The sequence below is a fragment of the Podarcis tiliguerta genome, assembly GCF_965153285.1.
Source record: "Podarcis tiliguerta genome assembly, chromosome: 4".
Taxonomy (NCBI): Eukaryota; Metazoa; Chordata; class Lepidosauria; order Squamata; family Lacertidae; genus Podarcis; species Podarcis tiliguerta.
The window spans coordinates 53690095-53708796 of record NC_139537.1 but is presented as its reverse complement, the minus strand read 5'-3'; the positions used below and the strand labels follow the sequence as shown (position 1 = coordinate 53708796).

Here is an 18702-nt window from a genome sequence, read left to right as displayed (position 1 = left end):
AAAACAAAACACATTTTATTTGACCAAAATTTCCTACCACTTTATACTTTGGTAGATTGCTTAAAATGTGTATCCATTTGTATTCATTCTCAGAAGTATGCTTATGAGAACTCCTGGGTTAATACAAATTTCTTGTCTGCAGCAGGCATTGAATTCTGCTTAAGAACATTTATTTCCTTTTGCTGAAATTAAATGTAAAAGAGAGGCTTTACAAACTTCTTGGTTTTGACACACACACAAAAACAACAACCCCACAGATAAAATAACATGCTAGGCCAAATCCAAAAATAGCTATATAAATCTGAGCTAACTTTGAGGCTACTTAGCAGTTGATATAAATCCTTGAGCAGAACCTCGAGAGTATTTTGTGCAGCTGGAAGCCAAAACAAAAAGGGCTTCTGGAAAGTCTCACAGTGTGAAAGAGAGGTTTGTCAATGTCACCCACACATTGCAAATTATACATGGGATCCACACAATTTCCTCTTCGGCCTAAGGATCCCAGTTTCTCATGTTTACAAAGTACCTTACAGAGGGTCCTATTTCTCATTTGTAAGTTCATAAAGCTTTACGTAACTCTTTCCTCAAAACTATGCAAATGGCAGATATATTTCAAATGTTACAACCTTGGACAACTATGTCGATAACTTCATACACTCGCATCACAATGTCCTTCAACAAAGAAGAAATGTTTGCCAATGGAACCAGCTCTTGCAGTCCAATCAGAACCCGGGAAACCAATGTCTCTGTATAGGGTTCCGCCTGTGTTGTACGAATATGATACACTGAGACATCCAGGGGCCATAGTGCGCCAGTAATCTGTAAAAGGAAGAAACTCTTTTTATATATTACATAACTGTGTGAAACTTAAGTTATGCAATTAATCCTTTCGTGTTAAACACACATGGAGGAAATAGTACAATCAAAATTAGTCAATAAAGAAAGGCCACAAGCTTGACCCCCAAATCACCCTTGCATGGGCATCATAGTGTACGCCTAGAGCAACTTTGCTCAATGAACATGGCCAGTTGTAGCATGGCTGTCGAGTGCTCTGGCAGCAAGGGGTGGGCTAGCTGGCATGGCCCTGCAACTTTCTTATTCATGCTTTAAACGTGTAAAGGGTTAATTTGAACCTGCTACTGAAACTCTGGGATCTTAGAAGCCAGATTTATAATGTAACACATAATAGTTCTGCCTTTGGCACGCCAAGTTTTTGCTAATTACATTCTGCACACCAAGCGTTCGCTGCTTAGTTGGTTGTGAAAATACTCACAAGCAAACCCTGCTTTTGATCAATATTCATGCAGAGTAAAAGTCTGGCTCTGTGCGTTGAGAGCAAAAGGTCAGAGGGAGAGAGAATATGGGTATTGGCAAGCTTATATATTTAAGGGGGCCTGCCAACCTAGCAGTTCGAAAGCACCCCTGGGTGCAAGTAGATAAATAGGGACCGCTTACCAGCGGGAAGGTAAACGGTGTTTCCGTGTGCGGCTCTGGCTCGCCAGATGCAGCTTGTCACGCTGGCCACGTGACCCGGAAGTGTCAGCGCTGGCTCCCGGCCTATAGAGTGAGATGAGCGCACAACCCTAGAGTCTGGCAAGACTGGCCCGTACGGGCAGGGGTACCTTTACCTTTTTATATTTAAGGGGAAGCCTTATGTGCCTCTTCAGGTGTATCTTGAGTAGAATGAAAAGGAATGAAAAGAAGATTGCATGCATGTACTTATAGGAGCCTATGCCTTTTAAGGTGAAGAGTGCATGTGTGTTAAGGAGGAAGTACAGATGTCTTTTCTGATGATTTGTGCCTTCTCCAGTAGGTGGTAGTCATAGGACCTATTTAGTTTCTGTTGCACCATTACAACAGAATCAACAGAAGTGCATGTAGTAGAATGAGGACTACTGTATTTATTCATACCATAGAGTGCAGAAGCCGTGAATGATTCAGAAGTTTTGGATCCACTCTTTTTAACTCATCAAAATCCATTTTCACCAGGACTGACACGTCATACCAGTATCTTGGCACTGTTTGCTCTGGAATTGAAGAGAGGAAACCATTTACATGGAGCGTGGACATTATATTAATGGAAAGGTTTTCAGTTATCACAGTGGACTTTTCATTTACAACAGCCATATTTAATCTGCTTAGCAAATCAGTGATACAGCCTTCTGATTTCTAGGTCTCAACTATTAAATGATTATCAGAAGTATAGCTCTTGAGCAATCATGTACTGTACTGTATTTGTTTTAGATTCTATAAATCTGTTTTTATTCTTTTTATTGGCTTTTCAAAGTTCCACCTAAACATACATTAAAACTGGAATTCTATGCCCTGTGGAAATATCCCATTGACTTGAATGGGACTTATTTCTAAGTAGATATGCATACAATTGTTCTATCAGCCTTTCAAGTGTTCGGATCAGTGACATTCTTCTAAAAGGTAAAAAGCTAGAAGGAAGGCTATCTGAGAAGCATAATCTTTTACTCACCCAGTTAAGGCAAATTTGTTTCCCTATGAAATAAATTAGGAATTAGACTTTGTGTTTCTACAGACAATATGATCTGGCCTTTTCCTTCCACCCCCATACAAAACTATCCCATGCATGAGTACTCAGAAGACCCAGGTAAGTGTTTACATAAAACTGCAACCTTCAGTAGATAAAGGGCTGCTTTTGCTGGAGGGAAAGGCCACAGACACATGAATATTTGAGGTCCCTTCTAGAAATTTCCTTGTGAAAGTATAAGGGTTAACAACCTGCCTAACTGTTTCCTAAGAAGAAGGCCTGTTTTCCCTTTCCAGTGTTGTGACCAATGTATGCAAAGGCATATGGATGACAGACAAGCACTAGCCTTGCATAAAATTACAATACCTATTATTAATGTCAAATACAATTAAATAATGTTAAGGATATTAATCTACCTACATCGAGGCTCTGACTGCCCTGCATTGATGCACTGTGTGCACTCTAAGGCACGCCTCACCACAACATTTCTGATCACAGACCTGTCAGAAGGTGGCAAATGTTGGTCAGTACTGTACCTTCTGATACAGGATCAGAACAGCCAGTGCCTTTTGAGGTCTTGCAGCATTTTTTATGTTCTGGACAATCCAAATCCAATGTGCATGAAATATTTAACGCTTCCGCTTCCTTTGTTGGACAGGCACCAGGTCTTGAGGCAAATTCATTGGAACTGTTTAGGGCTACAGAACAAGACATTTAACAACAAAAATTGCATCTACTGGCAAGGATTTAAAGTTCTACTTTAGGCATGTCCAAGAGCTTGAGTATGGCTTAGCAGGATTTTTTTTATTCCTCTCTTCCCACCACACATACACATGCACTGCTTACCCCACCATGCCATACATCATGATGCTATTGAATGTCTTTCTTTGGAGACTGGGGAGGAGGATTATTAATCAAGAAACTCACTGAGTACTTTGGATCTTAGCCAGCATTTGTTTTCATTAAAGCTATTCTATCTTCCTCATAACAACACTGGATACAGCTTGGACAGCTGCTCCTTTGGGAACAACATCATTTACAACACATTTAACACACATAGCTGTGTCCCAAAGAATCATAGGAAATGTAGTTTACCCCTTAGGGATGTACAATTCTTGGCACCCTTAACAAACTACACTTCCCATGAATCTTTGGGGGAAGCAGTGGTGGACTTTGGGCCCTCAAATTTCAGCGACGCTAAAATTCGGCACCTCCACCTCTTCACATCACTCTAAAGCATTGTTTTGGTGCCCCGTGCAGCGGGGTGCCCAGTGCGACCTCACCAGTCACGCCTAAAACCACCTCTGAGCAAAGTCATGTGCTGTAAATGTGTGGTATGGCTGAGAGGAAACAGCAGGTGTCCAAGTTAAATAAACATGCCTGTAGATCCAGCCTATGTAATCTGCAAATGATGGCACAAACATGTAACAAGTCACAGCCACAAAAGTACCCTGAAAAATCCGTGCAAGGAACCAGGTTGTGTAGCAGTTCTGGCTCAGAGCCATAGAAAGCATTAATCTGAAATGTCAAGGTCTTCATTCTTACATCAGCCAAACACAAAGACAGACATCCAACATGTCCCTGTCAAAGTCTATCAAGCTATAATTGTTATACGAGCAACTCCCAGAGCGAGCCATCTGTCAAGCAACTGCTTAAAAGGTGGAAATCAGTTGACATGTTCCTTCGGTGAGTAGAAGCCTTCCTGATTTACTCACAAGGGTGACAAAAATGTGTACGGTATACATGCATGAAAGCTCCATCATAACTAATATAAGGAGAATGGAATGACAAAGCACTTGTAATATTTATTGTGCTTTAGTATTTATTTTTAGAACTATTTTAAATCTGTAAACTGCCTTGAAAAACTTTAGACCATCAGGGTTAATGTTACTGTTTTTGATGAAGAAAGACAGAGTGAATATTTATAAATATCTAATCAGATTTCCTATATAAACCACCCAAAGAGAGAGAGAGACAGAGAGTCACCACTTGCTGGTCCATATTTTTTGAGGCTGATGTATTTGTTGCATGTTCACTGCTGGTCTCCTGAAAATCACCTATAATGTTGTTATAGGTGAACCATGTCAAGGAGAACCTTGTCAATGCAGTGGATATGCACCAGAAATCCACAGCCTCCTTGTGAGCATTCACTCTCCCTGTGTGTTAATTAATTTAGCAGGTTTTGCAGTACTAGTATAGTATTTATGTACCAATAGCCCATGAGAATGAGACACTGTACACAGATAAAAGATAACACAGCCTTGCCTACAAGCTTACAGTTTAAGCAAAGCATATGTTCCCTCTTCTGACATTAGAATGTATGTGTGGAAGCGCAGAGCGGACAAACAGGAAACTTATCTGCTACATAAATGTGTGTGTGGAAGCGCAGAGCGGACAAACAGGAAACCTATCTGCTACATAAAGTGTGAATTGGTCCTTAGTCTGCCATCCAAGCAGAAGTAAATTATGGTTTCCAGTGGGATTGTAGAAAATGTATCAAGGGAAAATTCTCACCGAAGAGCCCCACAGAACTCTGAGCTCCAATCACTTAGTCAAACTAGCTTTGTCTGGGTTCTAACATAAGAGAAAACATTAACCGTAGTTTAGTAACATGCTGTTAATTCATCTCACTGGTTGTCAACTTCCTCTTTTCATCATTTATTTAAGACCCTGTCTAGACAGTGCATTACCATTCACAGAAGCTGTGACTAAGGCTCTGAGGTCTAGAAAGAACGGTCTGAAGGAGACAAATGAAACACGCGCTGCTGAGGCTTAATGGGACAGCCCTAATGAGTAAAAATTCAGAATTTAGAAAGCTTCTTTAACCTAACTGCAAGAAGAGCTTCTGCTCCACCAGGACCCTAGGGCAACTTCTGTCTAGGTGCCTGCCCACATTTAGAGTAGAAGTTCATGTCACTGGAGTTCTTAATTGTCTGATTTGGGGGTTGGACTAGATAACCCTACAATTCTGTGACTCAGAATATAATTTTGTTAAGCTTGTAATGCTGAGCTATCTTATGACTCAGCCAGCATTTCTCTCAGATGCTCTTCTCCAGCTAGAAAAATTTTTGCACACGTACAGTCAGCATTCAATGGACCACACAAGCCCAGCTGCTTTGTAGGCACCTTTGCAATAGTTATTGCTGCACATGACTGCAGCTCTTTTGCTTACTATGAAATGACATTAACAAAAACGGCATATTCGTTGTAGGCAGATTCACACAATGCATTTTATTTTTATTGCCAAGCCCCTAATCTCACTGGCCAACTGCTGTAAACTATGTGACCAGACCACCTTACTAAGCTTCCATTTATTTGATAAATATTTTCTTTATTTGGATCAATTTGTTTCTACCAAACAAGACAATGTTTTATTGTCCACAACATTCTCATGTTCCCAAGTGCAATTGTTTGAGGGGGAAGCAATTCAGTTTTCAAGCAGCTGTCCACCATCACAAATGCTGGAAACTTCCGTTCCCAGGGAACAATATGACAATACACATATATGTTTGCAGAAACACAAGAGTGTCTGCACCAGTGTTACAAATGGAGATGAGACTCCTGCAAAATAAAGGAATTTTTCCCAGATCTCTTCCCTCCTTCCCCCTTCTTCTTCTTCTTCTTTTCCCCCAGATCACTTTTCAAGAAAACTTGGAATCACCAAGACCATTCTAAACTGAGCTTGGGAGTTTACCCATTACTATTTTAGAGGTGAGGGATGCGGGTGGTGCTGTGGGTTAAACCACAGAGCCCAGGACTTGCCGATCAGAAGGACGGTGGTTCGAATCCCCGTGACGCAGTGAGCTCCCGTTGCTCGGTCCCTGCTCCTGCCAACCTAGCAGTTTGAAAGCACGTCAAAGTGCAAGTAGATAAATAGGTACCGCTCTGGTGGGAAGGTAAACAGTGTTTCCGTGCGCTACTCTGGTTCGCCAGAAGCGGCTTAGTCATGCTGGCCACATGACCCGGAAGCTGTACGCCGGCTCCCTTGGCCAATAAAGCAAGATGAGCGCCACAACCCCAGAGTTGGCCACGACTGGACCTAATGGTCAGAGGTCCCTTTACCTTTTCTATTTTAGAGGCAGGCCTCAGAATGGTTCTCTTAATTTATTTTGCCTTCATAGATGCTAAGGCAGGGATGTGCTAACATTTCATGTAAAATATTCTACTTCTTTTTCCTTGATAGATTATTTTGATGGAAGGGCAGATTGAGATACAGCGCTTCCTTATTCAGGCTAATGGAAATTTTGTTCCTACAGAATATGTTCTGCTTTGTGTTGCTGCGTAGGCATGCATTTTTGTTAAGTACCCCCCCCCCAAAAAAGCACCCCATTTAAAACTAAATAAAAACCATTAATGGTGATGATGATGATACTTTTTAAAAAGACCTTTGAGTTAATATGAGCTCAGTGATAACAGAAGTGAGTGTTATGCGAGACATACAAAATGCAACACATCTTTTGGATATGATCATCAAACAGGTAACAACAAAATGTCCGCAGCCTAATCTGAAAGCAGGTTATCTTTACTATGCCTTTGCAACTAAAACAGAGTTTAGATACAAATGGCATGCTGTTTTATACAGATCTATTTGAACCTCAGCTGCCAGAGCAGTAATAATTTAATAATTGATCTGACCTGTGAACACTTCCCCTTAAAATAGCTGAAACCCACAGGTTTCGTTGAGACTTGTTCATACACAGCCTGAGCATGAAGATTACCTATGCGCTGATAGTTCACCCAAGAGCAAGCTTTGGGCCCCAACAGCTTCCCTCATGACACATATAAACTGTAATGATTACTATGGCTGACACACAGCAGCATAAAGAGAGCCTATATGCAAAAGTCACAGTTCTGGTATAAGTTAAGTGTGTACAAAGCTAACTTGTCTCATGTCCCACTGTGTTGAAAGCCCACATGCCCAGGTTGGAGTGAGTTGACTCAAAGCTGCATCTGGAGGCATTCTAGTGTTGTATTTTTGCAGTTCTTCTAATTTTCATTTTTCATGGAATACTTACATAAGGCACAGTAGAGACCAACTTGCTCATACCCACTGCAACAATCTGTCAGATTCATACTCTCTGGGACGGTGACAGGATGATATTCTTCGTTGTAATAGGTTTTGGTGCAAGTCCTCCATGGAATCCACCCTCCGCATAGTGTTTCCTTTTCATACGACTTTCGATAGGCAACCATTTTGTTTACATTTTTGTCTATAGTATAATTGCACAAATGGTAGCTGAGCAAGGAGAGACCTTTCTCTAGAGAGAAAGACAGAGAGAGTGATATAGGAATTAGTGACACAATAGGTGATTTTTCAAAAGCACTCACCTATCAATGTACTTGGGAACAACTGCAGGTGACCAGGCACTGTTTTGTTTTTGTTTTGGGGTGTGTGTGTGTGTGGTGTGTGTGTGTTCAAACAGATTAGGTTGGATCCAGCTTTCCCATCATGCTTAAAGTAGAACCAATGAATTTCAGTTGATTTACTGTAAGAATGTGTATGTCTAGGTCTAATCTATTTTTTCATGTCCTCTAATAAAAAATTGAAAAGATTTTGGTAATCTGGAGATCTAGAAGAAAGACAGCCAGGCCGATAAACAACAACTGCAAGAATTACTGTAAAGATAGAAGTAACTTTAAACATTTTAAAAGCATTATTGAGTTCTATTTCATGTTTTTGAAGGAAGAGTAGATTTTCTTTCAACTTGCTTTCCTTGAATGAAGTGGTATTCTATGTCTAATGCTAAGCAGGGAAACTGAGGGAAGTTTTTAATGTTTGATGTTTTGTCACTTTATTATTATTATTATTAGTAGTAGTAGTAGTATTGATATTCTGTTGGGAACTACCCCCGGCCAGATGGGTGGGGTATAAATATTATTATTATTATTATTATTATTATTATTATTATTATTATTATTATTATTATATTGCCAAGCAAAACCGGATCTCTTTGCAACTATGTGTACATCAGTCAGGAAGATTGGGAGGAAATCCAAGTGTGATCAGCAATCCTATACATTTGCTAAAATCCTGTTTTATTATGTATTGTGTTGTTGTTGTTATATTTATTCAAAATCTATCCCACCCGTCCTACAGCCTAGAGTTTAGAGTATAGAGTTCAGTATCAGAGAAGGACAATTCCCCTGTGTAGGGTTGCTAGGGGCAATTCAGAAAATGTTTACAAATTAGCATTTACTGCTCCATAGCTTCCAAACACAACGATTAGACTGCCATTAAACTAATTAAAATGTATTTTGTTGGATGGATTCTTTTAACCAGCTACAAGCTGAAATTTCCAGTATGACCGTAAGAAGGTGATTACTAGGTTTATTATTATGGACTGATTATCACCTTGGCAGTATTTTTTCACCTGTGCAAGCAAACATATTTCTGAAAATTAAAGTGCTATCCTGTCAACTAGCAATAGCAGAAAACTTCCAAGTTTGTAACACAGATTATTTGCAACAGGAATATATCATGATTCTTGGAAATATTGATTTACTACATGCATTGGTGTCTGTGACAAAGGTTATGTGAATCAAATGTCTTACAGTCTTGCAGTATTGTTCTTGGGTAAAAAAATATATTCAGTAGACTAAAACTGCTAACAATGTGTGAAGACAGCAGGTAAAGTAAATTACACATGGCATACTTAATTTGTTAAATAACACATGATATATATACTGTGGCAGGTAACCAGTGGAAATGTGGCATGTGAAAGAAGTCCACCCCTTTGGGGTGATGTCAACACATTTTTACCCTTCTTTTTCCCTATCAGCCTGTTTTTCTTTTCTCCTTTGTCATTCTGTTATGAATATGTTTCTGCAAAATTCAATATTTGGAAAGCTACTGCAGAATGTCTGGGAATAAAGTTATGCACGCTAACAGAGGATTCAAAGTCCCCTTCACTTTTTAATGCTGGGACAAATTAAGAATAATGAGATAAGTCAGGCCTCCTGCAGCAAATAGCAACTCAAGGCACAGTGTTATTCAATAGCCGTATAGAACAGCAGCATGGATGGGAGAGGGAGAAGCGTGTAGCTTCAGTTTTCTTTCTCAAAATCTTGACATTCTGAACCAATGATACAGATTACACAATCACCACCACCACCACACAGGCTACAATCTTATAGGATTCATAGTGGCTACCCCTGTAATGAAACTACTGGTTTTAAATTCAGGTAGGTAGCCATGTTGGTCTGACGCAGTCGAAATAAATTTCAAAAAATAAAAAATTGTCCAGTAGCACCTTAGAGACCAACTATGTTTGTTCTGGGTATAAGCTTTCGTGTGCATTCACACTTCTTCAGATACCTTAGAATTTTAGTTGGTTTTACTGGTTTTAATTCATTCAGAATGCAGCTGTCTGCAAAAGCTTTCAGCTTTTAAGGATAGACTTTTAGAAGAGCAAATATTTATAATTATTCAGAAATCATAGCCCAGCCTAGATGATAAGGGTCAATAAGAAATTAAACCAATGTTTAAATATTGATCTGAATACAGTGGTAACGGAAGAGCTACATAGTCGTATTGTTCCTACCCATGATTAGGCTAAACAGCATGGTGTTCCCATGAGGACTGTATTCTGGGTCCTTTCATGGTTCTGACCCATCAACCAACTGTTTTAAAAACAAAGGTCAGCACACACATTTGCAGGCGCAACATCCTTCATTCCCATCCATCACATCTCTTGTTGAAAGCCTCTCCACAACTGATCTAGCCAGTCTTGCTTACTAAGCTAACCTCACCACCACCCCAATCAAGAACGGGATCACAGGATTCCAGAGCTAGAAACAGAACTGAAAAACCTCCATATCCACAAATTCTCAGATAATTCTGCAGAGGCAGTTTCTCTGGTCTATAGTTTACATAGCATAATGACCCTAGTGCGCATCTTTTTTAAGGTGCTTCATGATAAAAAGCTGCATCACTTGCCACCCAGAATCCTATATCCAAAAGACACCAAGCACTCCTGAGAATTTTAAATCCATAATCGCCAATGAGCTAGGATGAATCACAAGAGTTATCCTGAAAAGAAATGGTCCCTGAGGTAAAAGTAGATTTTTGAAGAGCAATGTTCAGTGCCGCGTCCAAATTAAAATTAAACGTGAAACTACGTAGGTATCAGTAAAGTGTTTTGCTACTTGCCTGTAAAGGTGTTAACTGTTCTCTGCCCTGTAGTGGTACACAGAATGAAGACGGACACAGCAAGGATCCTAGCCACTGAATTAAAGGTCCTCATCGTGTTTTGCAATATCATTGTTCCCAGGGAACAAAATAGCAGTTGGTTTTACATCCAGGAAATAAAGCAGAAATGCCCTCGTTTTTCTCCTTAGTGTACAGGTAAAGTGATTGGCCTCAGAACAAAGAGAGAATCTAGGCAGCGCCTTGCCTGTGGAGGTTCATTAACGCTTTCCCCATGGAATGCTTGCATCTCAATTACTAATCCTGGTCCTCAGCAACCTGATGTAGTCGCTTGCAGAATAACACCCTGATTAAACCTCACTTATTTGTAGCCAGCTTCCAAGGAAGTCGACTGGTCTTAAAAACAAGTACATGAGAATAGTGTGGGGTGGGGGGTCAGCAGGATTAGAGGGTAGCTCCAACCCTTTGTGAGAGAAACAATGGAAGCTGGGGTGTAGTCTAGATTGAACTGGGCAGAGGGAAGAGACTTCTTTAGGGGAGAACAGGAGTAGTTAAGAGTCAGAGGGTGAAACCACCATCATGTTTCATCATGGGGAACCTGTGTGCCCTTGAGGGCCCCACTCCTTTAGGAGGGAGGTAATCTCTGGGGGGTGCATGTTGGCAGAGCCAATCCCTTCTCTCTCTCTCTCTCTCTCTCTCTCTCTCTCTCATTCTCCTCTCTCTGTGCCACCTCCTTTGTTCTACCTAATCTCAGGGAGCAGATTTTGTACCATAATCTGCTCCCCGAGATTAGGAAAGTGTGGAATGAGCAAGGGAGGAATGTGTGGCTCTGAAACATGCTGCAAATGTCTTTGTGGATAAAAGCACAAAAAGAAAGATCACCTCAACAGTATCATCTGAATTGTGTGTCGAGGTCCCCAAGCCACCCCCCAAATAACTCACAGCGCACACTTATTTTTTGTTTAAGGTTTTTGGCATAATTTTGGCCACAACTTTATTTAAATAAAAACCGTGAGTGGTTGTTTAGGCATTGGTTAAGACTATCTGTCCCCCCGCCTGGAGACAGAACTGACTTCCGGGCACCACCGAAAGACAGTGCGGGGGAAAGCAAGTCGGGGAGAAATGGAGCTGAGTCACAGACCCTCAATTCTCATCCGCATGCTCCCCAAAGGCTTGCCGGCCCTAGTCCCATTCCAGGGATTGGACGAAAAGATGGCAAGCCCCAGGATTCCTTTAATGGAATTCCCTTTCCTCAGCAACCATGGAGGGGCAGGCACAGCCTATCCTAACCCCTCCTCCACCAATTTATAACCAATGCCTAACCGCAACCTTACAAGTTGTGACGATTTGCTATGCAGTAGGCAAAAACCAAATGGCCCAGCCAATCAGCCAGATGGACAAAATTCCTACCAGGCCCCTGCCCCAACGGCAGACGACCCCATGACAGGCATAGCAAGGTCAATGCAACAACCCCTTACTCAAGGGCGGGTGGGCGGGTGATCCGTTGCACGCAGCAAAGAGAAAGCTCCAGGCTGTGTGCAAAGTATTTAAACATTTTACCCCTCCCACCAAAATTGCAACATAACTTTTACCCCAGCAACCCAGTGAACCAATCACTGCCCCAGGCCATCTTTAGAGACCCTGCCTGGTAACAGAGGGGTGGCTCAGCAGACCCCACCGCAACACGTGCTCTCCATGAAGGAGAACACGCTTTACAGCTCAAAAATAGCACACTGTGTGTGATTAAATGGAAAAGAGGACTTTTAACAGAGCTGTTTGAAGTTAGACCTGCTAGGACATCAAGGTGGTTTTCTTAGCCTTATCTACCTTTCATTTTAACTTCTACAGCATGCACATGAGTTTTCTTGGGAACAAAGTATTTTGGTTTTCCTTGTAGGATTATTTGCAGCATTATATGCATGTTCAAATTCTGTGCTGCAAGTGGTCTCAATCAAAAGATAAATGAATTTGATTAAGCAATGTTTCCATTTACCTTTAAGAGGAGCTTTCATATCCCCTGAGGATGCGATTCCCCCCTGGCTACGGTTACTATAGTGAATGTTTCAGTGCCGTGGAAACAAGTCAAAAGAGGTTTTCAGTGAAGGACTCAAAATAGATTTGCCAGCCATTTTGGACAACAGAAAATATTTTCAACACCCTTTTGCATAATTTGTCAGATGGGGGATTTTCCTACCCTTTGGGGCATTTTTTACTTCTTGGATATGGTTGGTAGTCTTTTACTTTTGTCTTAATTTTCTAAAAATCTGTTACATTCTGCTCAATTCACACCTCAGATTCCTTATCATGAAACCCAAAATATTTGAACCTTTCCTTCCATTCCCTAAATTCAATTGTCCCGACCATTTCTATTTTCTTCCCTCTGCCTCATTTCTTTATGTACATTTATTTGAATACAAAGTAAAATGAAATTCATCCATAAAGCAGCTTCTTGTTTATTGGCTGTGTGGTTTGTTACTGACCATTATTTGCTGGTAAAAAACAAAACAAAACTTGAAGATACAAAGTTGTAAGCGTTGGTTGCTTTGTTTTATATTTGCACCACTCCTTGGACAAACCCACCTCTCTGATCTCCTCTAGACCATCCTGATTGGAATTACTGAGGATTAAAACAGACCCAATATGGCTTGCAGGTGTCTGCACACCTACCCACCCACCCCCACCAGAAAAGGAAAAATAAAAGCCATTTGGAAGTACCCCGAGTAGCAGGGAATAATACTTTTTCTTCTTGAAGTGAAAGGTGGTGTAAGGTGGATTTGTGGAATAAAACTGAAATGTTGATACTAAAATAACAGGAACTTGTCCATTCAATTAAATGGTATCAGCTGTTGAAGAACTGAATATTGCTGTACATCATCCTGTTCTGTTGTGCTGTAGGAGACTACAGAACGTAAAAGAAAAGAATGTTCTGAAATGAGTAGTATTAATGGACAACCCATTCAGAAACAGCACTCAGACCAAAAACAATACAGCAAACTCATTCTCATTTCGTGTATCCTGCTTGTGCCATCTCACTCCATCACAGAACCTCCCTCCTGGAAGCCAGTAGCTGGGTTCTAAGGCATATCACACCTCACCACTGCCCACTGTCCAACAGTCTTAAGAAGATGGGACATCCCTAGTTCAGGTACCCAAATAATATATTTTTTTCATCAGTGAGTCTGAACTGTACTGTCATATTACCCCTAGCTAGCTCCAAATGTGTTAGGCAGATTCTATCATTATGAAGCAAATAGATGGAGAGGGATGAGTTCATCTGTTTTGGAAGAGCAACTGCCTGTCCTTGCACTCTCTAGCTGCTTGTTATCTAGCCTTCATGCTTAACACATGGCCCATAACTGCATTAGTTCATTAAGCTGATCTGAAAATAATTTTAAGTATGTGTAAAGACAGCACAGCTACCATCTTAAGGATATTTATCTGCATATCTCCTCACTTCTACAAACTATTACACCTATCCTAATAAGTTATAAGCCTTGCTTTAAACAAAACTCTCTTATTTGCTAGTTCCTATTAAGATCAATATCCAAAGTTTGTTTGTAGTATAATTGCTGGCCTATGATGTGCATGTGTTTGGCAGGGAGGGCGGGAGGTATGGATAACTGGAGATAGTGAGAAGCAGTGGAAATGTAAATTAATGGAAGCACCTGTAATGTTGGACATTGAGAAGACATGACCTTCTCTAAATGACCTTGCATCTTCTTCTGCGCATGTAACTCAAGGCTCTGACTTTAACAAGCCATAACCTGCACAGCTCCCATAGCACCTTATTAACTTGTTTATCCTTTCCATACTTTTGCATTCAAGTAAAACATGTTACATAATGATTATAAAAACAAAATCAAACATATATGTGCTTTCAAATTAGTATATTTATAAAGTGTCCATTTACTATGGGGTTTTTTTATATCCGTAAAAAACACAACCCAGTATTTTTTTGTTTTATATGTGTAAATACCCAAAGGCAGTGTGACACGAACAACTGAATCTGAATAGTTTTATTTTTCTCATGTGGGTGATTCACTTGCAAAGAGCTAAATGATAAATTATAGTTTGTGAACTATCAGGGCCAGATCCCGCAGGCAATTCATATCCTGTGTTCATTACAAGTCCTTTTTTTAAATTGTGATTTATTTTGGCTCAGTTGCTAATACTGCTGAATAAAGCAAAGTAGCAGCCACAAAACTGACAGGTTTACAAATATAGTTAAGTATAAGACAATAAATTTGCATTCACCAGAAGCTAAGCTTGAATCTGATAAGCTCTCTTGTCAACATCAATAGCAACTACTTCAAGGAAATTTAACCTATAAGGAAATATAGGATTTTGTAGTTGCTAAAAGGGATTAAGAAAATTCAACAGTATTTTCAGTTACTGACAGCCTTTGTTTCAGAGTTCTACACAGGCTTTATACACCCACACAAGAATGGGGTAAGCGTCCATTATCTAAATATACCTGGATTTTTTACCTAAATTCATTCAAACTTTAGGGAGAAGAAAATTGTTAACTTTATCCACCCCGGGGTGCATCAAACAGTATGTGCTTCCTTCTAATCTATTCATAATTTTGTAATGCTGAGATATATAGATAGGAGAACAGATATTCTTAGTGGTGACACCTTGAAAGTGGAATGTCCTCCTTTTGGCACTAACATACCCTCCAAAATTTGGGACATCCTATATAATAAATAAATAAATAATAATAATAATAATAATGTTATTATTTATACCCTGCCCATCTGACTAGGCTGCCCCAGTCATGTATTTATATATAATAAATATATTTATTATATATAAATACATAATAAAACATGAAACTTTTAAAATCGTAGCTATACCTACAGGGCTGCCTTCAGAAGTCTTCTAAAGGTTATATAGTTACTTATCTCCTTGGCTTGGGAGTCACATAACTCCATACCCTTGTTTCTTGTTGACCTGGGCTGTTTTTCTGCAGTGTATTGCCAACAGTGCCTTTAGGAAAGGCACTTGACCAGGTCAGCAGAGAGGCAAACAGCCCAAGCCAGGCACTACATTGCCCATGCACTCCATTGCCCATGTGTTGCTGTGCTCGTGAAACACATGCTGGCATTGCAGCTTCTGCATTGCATTATTTGAGTGGGCAGGGGGCAGGTGGAGTGGGAAGCAAATTTTGGTGAGGTGTTGAAGGACAGAGTTGTGCTATCCTTCACTCCCTCTAAGCTAGCCTGCTGCCCTCAGGCACAGCGGAATATGCTGTCTCATCATCACCTACCAATCCATTTGTGGAACAGGCAGCAAAACATTTCAGGCCAGCCCTGATTATATCCCTCCTCCTCTCCCCAACCTCCAAAAAGAAAAAAAGAAAGTCTGCTAAATCTGCATGAGACAAATAGCCTTTTGGTGAGATAATTTAGATCAGAAAAATGGCAGAAGAAAAGGTTAAACTCCTCTCCTGGGCTGAGGTCCCAATTCCCGCCCCCCACCGCTTTAACAATAAACCAACCAACCATGAGAAAACCTTTCTACAGATATCCCACATCACGTCTGGTTTGGTTCTTAGCTCAGACTTCTTCGTAATGTTTTAACTTTCTATGAGCAGAGAGAATGCTAGAATAAAATCTTTATCCATGATATGTTAGCTTTCTATTGGCAGGGAGCAGTTTCAGGTTTTTTACATTTTGAGGACACACACAAAATAAGCCTAAGGTTTTCTCTTTAAAACCTACTGAATGTTATATGCACAAACCTTTTATACACTACAATCAAGAGAAATGGTGTTCCATTACTATACTGCAAGTCCTGCCAAGAAACCTAATCCCTAAAGCCTTGTTAACAGGAAAATAACAGCTGTACATAACTACTACACTAATGAAGAAAAAATGTTTACAATTACCATTTTCATTGACTTTTTTCAGGGTGTGTGTTTGACTTCTCTACACTTATGGTATGAACACTGTTTTTTAAAAAATAAAATGGAATTTTTGCTTTGAAACTTTAGAATTTGTACTTCAGGAGGGTTTTGATAGTTAAGTATATTACAAAAAATAGACATAAACCAAAGGAAGTTTGGTAGACCTTACTCAGAAGCAGTTCCACTGAATTCAGTATTAAGCATTTTCAGATTGTACAGCAAATCCCGTTTGAATCAACAGGATTGTATGTGTCCAGATCAATTTTACTTCAATAAATTTGCAACATAGCTAATTTTCTTTGGATTTCATCCATCTTTGAAATACTCTGCCATAATTCTATGTATATCTACTCAGATGTCCACCGAGTTAACAGTGGCGTAGCGTGGGTTGTCAGCACCCGGGGCAAGGCAAGTAATTTGTGCCCCCTAACCCGTGGATTTGCGCCCCCTAACCCTAACCCCCAGGTGTTGCGCCTGGTGCGGCTGGCCCCCCCTGCACCCCCCACGCTACGCCACTGCGAGTTAATGTGTTACAGATGGAAGACAGTCTCTAAGTCTCAATTTGTTTTTAGTATTTTGTAATGGCTAAACAATAAAAAAAAATGCAATATGTAAACAACTGTAAGTACATTATAGTGCTTTTGGCTTGTGGTGTTTGTGTGTGAGAGACAGAGTGAGCGAGCAAGCAAGAGAGTGTCCTCCTAGGTGGTGTGTTAACTGCCTTCCAGTACAGTAGCTAGGCTAGTGAGAACAAGTGGTTAAGGTTTTTAAAAATGTTTTTATTAAAAGATTTTCATGGGTAACAAAAGAACATACAGAAAAAGAAGGGCTGAAACTCCCCATGAATGCCCCCCTTTTCTCTTATACTGGCAATGCCACCCACAGAAGAGGTACAGGAACTGTTTCAGTGAGTTCCCCTGGTTATAGTGTGAGACATTGTTGTAATAGGCAATACAGTGGTACCTCGGGTTAAGTACGGTACTTAATTCTGTTCTTAACCTGAAACTGTTCTTAACCTGAAGCACCACTTTAGCTAATGGGGCCTCCTGCTGCCGCTACGCAGCCAGAGCATGATTTCTGTTCTCAGCCTGAAGCAAAGTTCTTAACCTGAGGGTTAGCGGAGTCTTTAACCTGAAGCATATGTAACCTGAAGCGTATGTAACCTGAGGTACCACTTTATGGGCTTGACAGGGTGGGGTGGGGGGAGAGAGAGAGAGCCAGAAAATCTAACCTTTAGGTTAGATCACCACAGCACATTATAAGTGAGAATGTCTGATGACAGTTCAGAAACTTCAGCTGGCACAGAATTCAGTGGCTGGTACAGAATTCAGAAGGTGCAGAATTGCTCACGGGGGCAATAGAGTTTGAGCAAATGACGTCAATCATGGCCCAACCACCCTGATTCCCAGTTAATTTCTGGAGCCAGTTCAAAGTGCTGGTTTTGACCTATAAAGCCTTAAATGGCTCAGGACAGGAATACCTCGAGGACTGCTGCTCCCTATGAACCGACCTGGACTCGGTGATCATCATCTGAGGCCCTTCTTCATGTGCCTCCTCTACAAGAGGTCCAGAGGGCAACCATACAAGAATGGGTATTTTTTGCAGTGACTCCATGCTTGTGGAATGCTCTCCCCAGGGAGGACTGCCTGGTACCATCATTTGTCTTCAGGCGACAGACAAAAACTTTCAAAGTTGGCCTTTAACTATGTGTAGCCTTTAGAAGTGGGTGGGATGCTTTTAATGTATTTCTCTTTCCTCTTGGTTTTAATATATAGTAAGCCCACAATTTACACACATTTAAACTGTGCACATCTAGCTTTACAAGCATGGGAATAAATAAATAAAATAGTGGTGGAAAGGGGTCAGGATTCTGGAGAAAATGACTTCGGCAATCCCACCCCAGAACATAACCCGCACCTAAGTTATCATAGAATTTTAGACCTGGAAGGGACCATAAGGGTCATCTAGTCAATCCCCTGCAATGCAGGAATCTTTTACCCAACCTTCAGATTAAGAGTCTAATGCTCTATCTACGACGCTATTCCCTTCCTGGGGTTGCAGGCTTACTGTATCTATGTGGGGTTTATTTTCTATTTGTTTGGTTGTAAGTTACTTTGGATGACAAACTTAATGAATATAACTTATACAAACTTA

General features: G+C 40.5%; 1 protein-coding gene across 1 annotated transcript in view; it reads right to left on the bottom strand.

Moving 5' to 3' along the window:
* Positions 1-18702, bottom strand: part of UMODL1 (uromodulin like 1) — an 81620-nt gene that overhangs the window by 28086 nt on the left and 34832 nt on the right. Inside the window, exons 3-6 of the mRNA XM_083438856.1 lie at positions 7510-7752; positions 3031-3192; positions 1909-2024; positions 624-816 (exon numbers count right to left, since the gene is read on the bottom strand). Of these exons, the coding sequence (XP_083294982.1) occupies positions 624-816; positions 1909-2024; positions 3031-3192; positions 7510-7752 (714 nt within the window). The remainder of the gene's footprint in view (positions 1-623; positions 817-1908; positions 2025-3030; positions 3193-7509; positions 7753-18702) is intronic.